This window comes from Chiloscyllium plagiosum, unplaced genomic scaffold, assembly GCF_037043375.1.
Source record: "Chiloscyllium plagiosum isolate Xiang-an unplaced genomic scaffold, Cpla_swu_hap1 HiC_scaffold_7, whole genome shotgun sequence".
Taxonomy (NCBI): Eukaryota; Metazoa; Chordata; class Chondrichthyes; order Orectolobiformes; family Hemiscylliidae; genus Chiloscyllium; species Chiloscyllium plagiosum.
Window position 1 is genome coordinate 64,945,266 of NW_028270145.1, and position 12,422 is coordinate 64,957,687.

At 40.0% G+C, this 12,422-nt stretch overlaps 1 protein-coding gene across 1 annotated transcript in view; it reads right to left on the reverse strand.

Annotated features, from left to right (window-relative positions):
- Positions 1-8,715: 8,715 nt before the first annotated feature.
- The window catches only part of cd302 (CD302 molecule), a 43,418-nt gene continuing 39,711 nt past the window's right edge, over positions 8,716-12,422 (reverse strand). Inside the window, exon 6 of the mRNA XM_043693842.2 lies at positions 8,716-9,672. Within this exon, the coding sequence (XP_043549777.2) occupies positions 9,470-9,672 (203 nt within the window). The 3' untranslated portion in view covers positions 8,716-9,469. The remainder of the gene's footprint in view (positions 9,673-12,422) is intronic.

The following is a 12,422-nucleotide window of genomic DNA, read 5'->3' on the forward strand; positions in this document are numbered from 1 at the left end:
CCCTTCTTGAACAAGGGGACAACAGTCTTCTAGCACTATTCCTGTAGACAATGATGACATAAAGATCAAAATCAAAGGCTCTGCAATCTCATCCTTGGCTTCCCAGAGAATTATCGGGTAAAGACATCTATTTTCACACTTTCCAGAATTGCTAACACCTCTTTATGAACGTCAATTCATCTAGTCTATTAACCTGTATCTCAGCATTCTCGACAATATAGTCTTCTTCCTGTGTGAATATTGACGAAAAATATTCATTTAGTGCCTGTCCTATCTCTTCTGACTGCACGCACAACTTCCCACTACTGTCCTTGATTGGCCCTAATCTTACTGTAGTCATTCTTTTATTTCTAACATACATATAGAAAGCTTTGGGGTTTTCCTTGATCCTACCTGCCAAAGACATCTCATGTCCTCTCCTGGTTCTTCTTACCTCTCTCTTTAGGTCTTTCCTGGTTAACTTGTAACTCTCAAATGCCCTAACTGAGTCTTCATGCCTCATCTTTACATAAGATTTCTTCTGTGTCTTGACAAGAGATTCAACTTTTTTGGTGAACCACGGTCCCCTTGCTTGACCACTTCCTCCCTGCCTGAGAGGTACATACTTATCAAGGACATGCAGTGGCTGTTCCTTGAATAAGGTCTACATTTCAGTTGTGTCCATCCCCTGCAGTTTCCTTCCTCATCCTATGCATCCTAAATCTTAGCGGGTTTTGAGAAGATTTGCAGCTCAGATTGAGGTTTTGGATGTAGGTTTGCTCGCTGAGCTAGAACGTTCATTTCCAGATGTTTCATCACCCTAGTGGGTAACATCTTCAGTGGGCCTCAGGCGAAGCACTGCTGATAATTCCTGCTTTCTATTTATATGTCTGGGGTTCTTTGGGTTGGTGATGTCATTTCCTGGTGCTGAAGTTACTTCCTGTTCCTTTTCTCACGGGGTGGTAACTCGATGTGTTTGTTGATGGAGTTCCTGTTGGAATGCCATGCTCCTAGGAATTCTCATGCTTGTCTTTGTTTGGCTTGTCCTAGGATGGATGTGTTGTCCCAGTTGAAGTGATGTCCTTCCTCATCCGTATGTAAGGATACTAGTGAGAGAGGTCATGTCATTTTGTGGCCAGTTTGTCTTCATGTATGCTGGTGGCTAATTTTCTGCCTGTTTGTCCAATGTAGTGTTTGTTACAGTCTATGCATGGTGTTTTGTAAATGACATTAGTTTTGCTCGTTGTCTGGATAGGGTCTTTCAAGTTCATTAGCTGCTGTTTTAGTGTGTTGATGGATTTGTGGGCTACCATGATGCCAAGGACTCTGAGTAGGCTGGCAGTCATTTCTGAGATGTCTTTGATGTAGGGGAGAGTGGCGAGGGTTTCTGGACGTGTTTTATCTGCTTGTTTGGGTTTGTTGCTGAGAAATCGGTGGACTGGTAATTGGGTACCCATTCTTTTTGAATACAGGATATAGGTGATTTTCCTCTGCTCTGCGTAGTTCCTCTGTGCTGCAGTGTGTGTTGGCTTGTTGAAATGATGTTCTGATGCAGCTTCGTTTGTGGTGTTGGGGCGATTGCTTCTGTAGTTCAATATTTGGTCTGTATGTGTTGTTTTCCTGTAGACGCTGGTTTGAAGTTCCCCATTGGCTGTTTGCTGTACTGTGACATCTAGGAATGGCAGTTTGTTGTTGTTTTCCTCCTCTTTAGTGAATTTTATGCCAGTAAGGGTATTATTGATGGTCTTGATAGTTTCCTCTAATTTGTTTCATTTAGTGATGACAAAGGTGTCATCCATGTAGTGGACCCAAATTTTGGGTGGGATGGTTCACAGAGCTGTTTGTTTAAGTCTCTGCATTACTGCCTCTACTAAGAACCCTGGTATCAGAGATCCCATGGGTGTTCCATTGGTTTGTCTGTAGGTTTTGTTGTTAAGGGTGCAGTGTGTGGTAAGGCATAGGTCCACTAGCTTGATGATACTGTTGTTGTTTTTGAAGTTAGTGGTGTTTGGTGTAGTGGACCTATAAATTCAAATTCCACCCATTTGTGCAGTCTGGGTCTCTAGATTAAGAGTCCAGTGATAACCTCTCACTGGACTCCTAATCCAGAGACCCAGACCACACAAATGGGTGGAATTTGAATTCAGTAAAAATCTGAATTTAAGGATCTAATGGTGACCATAATCCACTGTTGTCAGAAAAACCCATCTAATACCCTTTCGGTAAGGAAACTGCCATTCTTGCTTGAGCTGGTTTACTTGCGATTCCAACCCACAGCAATGCGGTTGACTCTTAATAGTCCCCTAGGCAATTAGGGATGGGCAACAAATGTTGGCTGAACCAGTGACACCCTCATCCCATGAATGAATTAAAAAATGAAGGAAGAATGTTCCCAATGAGGTGAGGCCAGAACTAGGGATTCTGCCAGAGTTCTTCTGCTCTGCTTGTTCTTTTTCTGTTTTTTTCTTCTCTCCTTTTCTCTCCCTTTAGCCCTGGAGGTGAATCCTGAAGCAGTGGCAGGCGTGGGCTGCCAGTCCTGGGTTGAGACTGGCACGAGGGAGGCAGTCCTGTAATTTACCTTGGAGCAGCTGAGTGCTGGTTCAGAATGGACTGGAAGCTTGGAGCAGAGCAGGGATGGCTGTTGGACAAAGTTCTGGCATGGCATGTGCAGAGGCCCTGTGCTGAACTGCTGCCATATGTTTATTTGAAATTTTTACCTGCCTGTCTTTAACAATGATTGGTTTCTAACTTATTTTTGAAACTCTATAAAGTAATACAACTACTTTTTATCCCTCTTTTGTTTCCAAAATTTGTAACTCAGTATTTGTACGTAAGATAGCGCCATAAGAGGTAGACATTGTAAAAGCTTTTCACTGTACTCCTGTACTTCTACAATGGAGTACATGAAGGATAAAGGATATTCAATCCTATTCAGTCTAAGAACATCGGGTAAATCATTTCGGACTGAGATGAGGTGGCGTGGTAGTTCAGTGGTTATCACTGCTGTCTTACAGCCCCAGCGACTCTGGTTTGATTCCAGCCTTGAGCAATTGGCTGTGTGGAGTTTGCACATTCTTCCCATGGTCTGATTGATTTTCCTTCCACAGTTCAAAAATGTGCGTGTTAGGTCAATTGGCTATGCTAAATTGCCCATTGTGTTCAGGGATGTGCAGACTAAGTGGATTAGCCATGGGAAATGCAGGGGCATAGTGTGTGTGTGTGTGTGGGGGGGGGGGGTTCTGGGTGGAATGCTCAGCTGAGGTTTGGTGTGAGTGGCCTGCTTTCAGACTGTACTGATTCTTTTGCCCAGACAGTGATGAGCCTATGGAAGTTTCTACCACTGAAAGTACTTGAGCCCAAACATTGTATGATTTCTTGGAGTTGGATATAGCACTTAAGGCTAAGAGGATCAAAGGATTGGGAGGTGGGGGTGAGGAAGAGACAGGAACACGCTATTGAGTTGGATGATTATCTGTGATCTCATTGATGGATAAGCAAGCTTCAATGAACTACTCCTGCTCCTGTTCTCTACAGAACAAGGAATGTTCCACATCCACCACCGAGACAGGCATAGCTGAGACCCATGTGGGCACACATGACCACACCTTTGACTTGGAGAAAATGAGATGAATTAAATGAGAAGCTGTTCAAAGTGAGAACAAGCTCAACTAGGTGAGGGAGGGTCATGGTGGATGGAAACTGTGCAGGCATCTTTTCAAGGAAGTAGTGGAGAGTCTTCTGACCATCCTGATCTGAAATAGACATCTACAGGGTGTCCATATCCAGGATGAAGAAGAGGTGGCTAGGACCAGAAATTAGGACATTGTGGAACTGATTTAAAGCATCAGAACTTCCAAAAATCTAAGTGGGGAAATACTGAACAAGAGAAGAAATGTAGAATCTAGATTAGAAGAAATAAGCTCATTGGGGCAGTCCTGTTTGTGTCTGCAGGCTGTGTGGGGTTGGGATCTAGTAGGTGGGAAGTTGTGGAGTGGAGTTCTCCAGAGGAGACGAGGTCCATGATAGTTCCAGAAATATAATCTGATGGTCAACCACGAGGTTATGAACCAGAGAAAATTCCTTTTTGTTTACCCTCCCTTCACCCCACACCTTCATTAGACAATAGACAATAGGTGCAGGAGTAGGCCATTCAGCCCTTCGAGCCTGCACCGCCATTCAATATGATCATGGCTGATCATTCCTAATCAGTATCCTCTTCCTGCCTTATCTCCATAACCCTTGATTCCACTATCTTTGAGAGCTCTATCCAACTCTTTCTTAAATGAATCCAGAGACTGGGCATCCACTGCCCTCTGGGGCAGAGCATTCCACACAGCCACCACTCTCTGGGTGAAGATGTTTCTACTCATCTCTGTCCTAAATGGTCTACCCCGTATTTTTAAGCTGTGTCCTCTGGTTCAGCACTCACCCATCAGCGGAAACATGTTTCCTGCTGCCAGAGTGTCCAATCCTTTCATAATCTTATATGTCTCAATCAGATCCCCTCTCAGTCTTCTAAACTCGAGGGTATACAAGCCCAGTCGCTTCAGTCTTTCAGTGTAAGGTAATCCCGCCATTCCAGGAATTGACCTCGTGAACCTACGCTGCACTCCCTCAATAGCCAGAATGTCTTTCCTCAAATTTGGAGACCAGAACCGCACACAGTACTCCATTGTCGCATTCCTCTCTATCTCAAATGCCTCACTTATTTCTGCTTCACTAATTATGGTCTCATCTACATACCCAATTATAATTGCTGTCTGAGCTTTGTTTTCAGAAGAAAAAAGCTGCAAATTACACATTCCAGTGTGACCCACATATCTCAAACTGCACTCTAGTACACCTAGATACATTCAATTCCAAGAACTGCTTGCTTTTATGGTGTATTTTCCCCCTCTTGGCTGCCACATGCCACAGAATTACCCTCTCTATGCCTCTCTGCCTCTTCACTGTGTAAGGGCAATAGTACCCTGGAACACTCTGAAAATGACATTACAGAACTGTACATCACTAAATAGTGCAGTGTGGACACAGTGAAAATAGACTAGAAGAAAGATTCTGGAAGATCAACAGAAAAAAACTACAATAAAACTTTATTCTTTGGAAACCTGGCCAAGGGTACATGGAGTTGAACACATAACTATAAGTCACAGTGTAGTATGTGTATGACTTTCTTGTTCAACAGTATTTAATATGAAGGCATAATAAAAGTGTTACATTAATCTTAAAGGCAGTCCTTCACATACCTGGAGTACTGTGCAATTTTGCTATCCTTACCTAAGGAAAGATAAATGTGTCATAAAGGGAGTGCAGCAAAGGATCACCAGACTGATTCCTGGAGTGGCAGATTTGAATTATGAAATGAAGTTGGGTTGACTGAGGCTGTTTTCATTGATGTTTAGAAGAATGTGAGATGATCTCATTGAGCAGATAGAATTTTGTCAGTACTGGTCCAAATAGATGCAGTGATGAAGGGCTTATGCTTAAAACATCAACTCTCCTCCTCGAATGTTGCCTGACCTGTGCTTTTCCAGCACCACAGTTTTTGAATCTGACTCTCCAGCATCTGCAGTCCTCACTTTCTCTCAGGCTGTAAGGAACCCAAACTCAATGTGGCATCAAGCCACATTTTAAAAGATCTACCTCCCTTTTTTCCTTTAACACACTATTTCAAGCATGCCCTCATTCATCAAGCTTTTGGCAATCTGACCTGCATTATTTGGTTTGGTATCATGCTTTATTTTATGGTGCTTCTGTGAAGCTCCTCAGGACTTTCTTCCAAACAGTGTTCAACATGGCAATTCCTCAACAAGGAAGGGCAATAGGTTTTTGAGGTCTTCTTACCTATAACGTCATGAGACTTGAGTCTGGAGTCAAGACGAGGGTCATCCCTTATATTCCATTGCACTACCAATCGCTAAACATTTATGGAGTCTCAACATTAATTGCAACATATAATTCTGTTAGAACATGACAGATTGCTATTTGTGTAGTCTGTGAAAGTGCTTTCCAAAGTTGGTTCAAATTCCCATATGCTCAGCAAGACTCTGCAGCGTTGACTGCCTTTTTAGCTCCCTGTGCCAAGTTCGATACTAGCTGGATCTTATGGGTTTATTCCTATCAGACTTTTTCAAAACTCTTTAAATTTTATTTGGTTTAAAGGCTTGTTAAACCTTTTCATAAAGCAATTAGGAATCAACCATGTTACTGTAGGTCATACATACAGAAATGAATGGGACATTTCCCTTCATAAAGAATTTAGAGAATCAGATGGATATGTACAACAATCTAGTAGCTTTGTGATCACTATTATTGAGCTTAGCTTTTTATTATGTTTTTATATTTTCCAGCTACAATGGTGGTATTTAAACTTATTTCAAAAGAGTATTAGTCAAGGCCTTGGATTTACCAGTCCTCTACGGTAAGTGCTTTGGTGTCATACAGAGAAACACAATTCAAATGCAAAAGAAAAAGAGGGTGTACTAGGAAAAAGGATTTACAAAGAAAGTTGTTTTGACATAGAATACATAATTTGAAAGTTTGTTGGAAGCAGATTCAATAGTAATATTCTTCAAACTTATTAAGAGTAAAAGATTAGTGAAGGATAAAGTGGGGCTCATAGGAACAAGGAGGGTAAGCTGCTCACTGAAGCAATGAATATGGAAGAGATACTAAGTGAATACTTTGCTTCTGTCTTTACCAAATTAGAAAATGATGACACTGGCCAAGTTGAAAATACTGAGCAACTGAAATCTATCATGATAAAGAGGTTCTAAAAAAGCATTTTGCAGAGAAATGAGAGGGAATGCATTTTCACAGAAGACACACGAAGAGACAATACTGGCTTGATGGTACAATTTTGGGGGGAGTATAGGAGCAGTGAGATCTCAGGGTTCAATGCATAATTCTCTGAAGGTGGCCAGGCAAGTTGAAAAGCTGTTGAGAAGGCTTGTAGAATCCTTCGGTTCATAACTAGAGGCATAGAGTGTAAAAGCAAGGAAGTGATGCTACATCTGTACAAATCATTGGTCAGACCACATTTGTAGTATTGTATTCAGTTCTCAGTACTTTATTTAAAGAAGAATGGTAAAGCCCTGGAGAAAAAGTGCAAAGGAGTTTTACGAGAATGTTACCAGGAATGAGGGAGTTTGGACACAAGGAAACATTAGAGAAATTGGGTTTATTCTTCTTGGAGCCGAGAAGATTACAAGGTGACCTTACTGTGGTGTTCAAAATGATAAACAATTTTGATAGAAAAAGGATATTCTATTTCCACTAGTTGGTACGTCAATAACCAGGGTCACAATTTCAAGACTGTCAGCAAAAAAGCGACGAGTGAGATGAGGAGAAACTTCTTCACACAGTTGTTAAGATTTGGAATGATTTGGGAGATTCCATTGGAGGTTTCAAAAGAGGGCTGGATATACGAAAACGATGAATTTAGTGGGCTACAGACAGAAGGCAAGAGAATAGGACTAGCTGGGCAGCTCTTTCGTGAGGTGATTTGGACATGATGGGTTGAATAATGGCCTTCTTCTGTCCTGTAAAATTCTAACATCTTTCAAATGGAAATTGCATCAAATCAACATGAAGTGAAAATTTGTGCAGTCATAGGCAAACAGCATTGATTAAAGCTCTTTCAAACATCTAGCATAAAAAGTCGAGTGTGTAGTGCTGGAAAAGCACAGGTCAGGCAACATCTGAGGAGCAGGAGAATCGACGTTTCGGGCATTAGCCCTTCATCAGGAAACTTATGCCTGAACTGTCTATTCTCCTGCTCCTCAGATGCTGCCTGACCTGTTGTGCTTTGCCAACACCACACACCTGACTCTGATCTCTAGTATCTATAGTCCTCACTTTCATCTAGCATGAAAAGCTGAGTGACCTCTTTTGGTGCAGCATTATTTCTCATGAATCATTCTTATGCAATACAAGCGAGAAGGCTGTGATGTCTCTAGTTCATAGTTTAGTAAATCGCTCATCAGAAACAATTAGTAGTTTGACCATGAACACTGCAAGTATGGCAGCAAATATTGACGATTTGGAGGTGCCGGTGTTGGACTAAGGTGTACAAAGTTAAAAATCACACAACACCAAGTTATAGTCCAACAGGCTCATTTGAAAGCACTAGCTTTCGGAGCACTGCTCTTGGACAACTACCTGAAGGAGCATTGCTCTTCAGCAGGACTATAGATACTACAAGTGACAGAAACATTGGAATATACTGAAATAACATACTATTCTTTACAAATTATGTTGTCTCACCAAAATTAAAACCTCTCCATCTGCCTATTGATATTTTCCTTGGTCATTGTTTCTAAAACCTACCCACCACAGATGTTAAACTCACTGGCCTATGGTTATCTGGACTATCCTTGTACCTTATTTTTAAGGATGTTATATTTTGCCACCCTCAAATTTCCTCCTCTTTATCTAGAAAGTTTGGAAGCTTATGGCAAGTGCGAACATTATCCTCCCCTCCAATGTCTTTAACAACCTGATACAAGATATTTGGATCACTAATCCACTCTCAGTACAATTAACCTTATACATCCTTCCCCATCCCTGCCCCAGGGTTCACGTACTCCAAACCTCTATTCATGTTCCAGAACTATCCTTCCAATATTAGCCAACTCAGAACTGTCCATCTTCCTTATTCTTTTCAATTCTAATTGACTATCAAAGCATCAACCTTCCAATGTATCTTTGACTTTGAAAAAAACATGAGATAAAACCTTACAATTAAATTGAACTTTTAATAACACAGACTGCAGACTTCATAATTATGTGCACATTAGCATGTAATTAAAAAGTTTGAGTCCAGAGTAGCTATCAGAAGCTGCCAGATCAATTTGCAGGCTGAAATACCATTGTAATACTAACAAGAATATGATAAACAGGTAATAAATTCAAATAAATGTCTTGATGTAGCTGGTAACCAGAGACAATTCATGCAAGGAAACCAAAATTATTTCAACATTTGCATACTTTAAAAGACAAACATTTTAATACTGTAATGTTAATCCATAGCCACAACTGATTAAAAATAAATTCTTCAAAATCCAATGAAACTACTGAATTGTAGGAGAAACTTATGCATATATTAAAAAAAGTACAAGTTAAATAATAGTTATTTAACTTATTGAGGTTACTTTTCTTTTCCTATTGTTTTTAATTTGTGCCTTTATTCTGTAACTTTACGAAACTCATGTAAATCAAAGTTGATACAAGTTAATAGTTGCTAAATTATTTAAATTAGATAACTGGTTAAAGTATATATTTAAAACATCAGGTTTTACATTCCAAGCTTTCCTTTATCTATTTGTTTAAAATGTTGCCTTTAGTAACTAAGACAAAAACATGGATCGAATATATAAAAATCAATATTTAAAAATTCTAACTATAGATAGCCAATGGCAACATAGCGTTGTTTCATCATTTATCAAACAATTACATTGTTAGTTATTTATCCCACATCATGATTAAAAGACTATGCTTCATATTCCCTTTCTTCATTCTCTACCAAAACACGGTCATCTGCAACTTGATCTGTTGGATGATACTGAATGGAATTAAGTCCATTTGCAGCAAGACATTTTCTTTTGTATGCATACCATGTAATTATTGAAATTATCACCAAAATTGCAGCAGATGAGATGATTAATGCTGTTGGTAATACATTATTTTTTCTGCCTAAAAAAAAACAAAAAAATACATTGTAAATGGTTTGGACCCAATGAAGCAATATATTGTTACAATCTTTCTAGCCCAAGACTACATTATCATTGTTAATGTGTCATCTTAAATAATGAAGCGTTGTGGAAAAAATAGATGTGCTATTTAATTAAGTCTATCACAAAAATCAGGATACTCTCAGGCTAAGAGGAACCATATTCTTAAAGGAGAAATAGTTTAGACATAAGGTAACAAGGATCCCTTAAAATAAAGAGCTAAGTGCTAAAACTTGTTCATGTTCATATTACTGTGGTGCTTATATTAATAAAGTGTAATTTCACATATTTACATGCCACAATCACATTTGGTCAGAAATTGCTGGAACATTCCTTCAGTGTAGTGATGGTCACCATTATTAATTTGTAAAAACTCTAAGTGTTTGGGTGTAAATAAACTCAATCTCTGTACGTAGGTGAATAATTATCTGTTCCACTGTTAGCACTGCCAAAGGCAATAAAAGCTTCTCACCATGACAGAAATGAAATTACCCACTTAACTTAATGGCAATTGTGAAATCACTGGATTCATGAAAATATTATGTGTCTTGTCATTAAAGGCTGGGAAGTAATGTCACAAAGAACTGTATGAATGAGGTAATTTACGGTCCTTAATCTTTGTGGCCCAGAAAGGAAAAAAATGAGGCTGTGGAGTTTCACTTAAGTAAACTGTACCTACAGTGTTTTCTTTGTCTCTTCAGTTACCTGTATTTTTACACCATCTCTTGCCGTGCCCATATTTACCACAGTTGAAAGGAATTATTTTTCAGGACACAAAGCTGTATTGACAGTTAGATGATGGTCATTTAGAGTCAGAGTCATACAGCATGGAAACTGACCCCTCAGTCCAACAAGTCCACACTGACCACGTTTCAAACTAAACTAGTCCCACTTGTCGGTGTTTGGTGCATCAACCTCCAAACCTCTCCTATTCACGTACTTATCAAATGTCTTTTAAACATTGTTACAATGGCGGTTACCTGCGTCTACCACTTCCTCTAGTAGTTCATTCCACATACAGACTGTGGGGAAAAAAAAAAGTTGCTGCTCATGTCTTTAAATCTTTCTGCTCTCACCTTAAATATGCCCTCTAGTTTTGAACTCCCCCCACCTGAGGGAAAAGACCTTTGTTCGTCACCTTTTCTACACCCCTCAAGACTTTATAAATCTCTGTAAGGTCACCCCTCAACCTCTTACGGTCCAGTGAAAAATACCTTGGATATGGAGTTCCTGCCCTTCCTCACATTGCAGCAACATCTCCCTACCATACCCACTTATACTATGTGAATTACTAATTCATCTACTTTATTGTGGAAGCTCCACACATTAAGATACAATGCCTTAAGGCTTATCTTTTTAACATTCTTAGTCCTGTTCACATTATACTGCATTTTGGTCCTATTTGATGTTTGTCATTGTATTCTGTGCCTATCATATTTCTTATCTCCCACTGTCTTTTGTTTTTGCTCTCGTTTCCCTCACTTATATCTCCTTGTATAGGTTCATTTCCTTCTGTCATTTTAGTTTACACCCTCCCCAACTGCACGAGCAAATACTCCCTCCAAGATATCAGTTCTGATCCTGTCCAGATGCAACCTGACTAGTTTGTACTGAAGACACTGGATACTGCCCCTGGCTTTCCCTTTTCCACCCATTAAATCATCTGACCTGACTTTCTTAGAACCCAAAAATCCATCAATCTCAGACTTGAATATACCCAATGACGGAGATTCCACTAGCCTCTAACATAGAGAATTCTAAAGATTCACAACACAGTGAAGAATTTTTTTCTCATTTCTCTTTAAGGTGGTTGACCACAGCCTGAGATTATTTCTTTTAGTTCAAGATTTCCTATCGTTAGGAAACAGGCTCTCAGCATCACTCTGGTCAAGCCTACTCAGATTTTCTGTTATATTATTTCAAGGGACTTGGACTTCACTCGAAAACATCACTTCTTGGACTTAACTGTCCTGAAGAACGTGGTTGTGAACTGCTTCTTGAAGCACTACAGTCCATTTGATGTAGGTACAGACACAATGTTGTTAGGAAAAGAATTCCAAATTTGTGTCTCAGTGACAGTGAGGAAACAGCCCTACAATTCTAGTCAGGATGTGTGTGGCTTGGAGGGCAAATTGCAGTTGCTGGCATTATCACACATGTGCTCCCTTGACCTTCCGCAAAGAAGTGGTCATGGGGTTGAAAAATGTTATTTAAGGAGCTCTGGCGAGTTGCTACAGGGCATCTTGTAAATAGTACACACTTGTTGCTACTTGCATCACTTGTTCAAAGACTGAATGATGAAGGTGATTTATAGGGTGCTTTGTCCTCGATGGTTTTCATCTTCTAGAGTGTAGCTGGAGTTGTACTCATCCAGGCAAATGGAGAGTTGTCTATAAGGAGTTTTGCTTGAAGATTGTGGACAGGCACTGTCGAGTCCAGCTTGGGGGGGGGGGGGGGGGGGTCAGTTATTTGCCATAGAATTCCTACTCTCAGGCCTCCTCTTCTTGCTACAGTTCATTTGTATGGCTGGTCCAGTTCTGTTTTTGGACAGCGGTAACTCCTAACAAATTGAACTTGTTGTAGAGAACTCAATAATGGTAATGCAGAAAGAAATGGTTACATTCCCCCTAACTGGAGATGATCATTGCTTGGTACTTGTGTGGTGCAAATGGTACATGCCACTTTTCGGCGCAAGCCTTGTTGTTGACATGT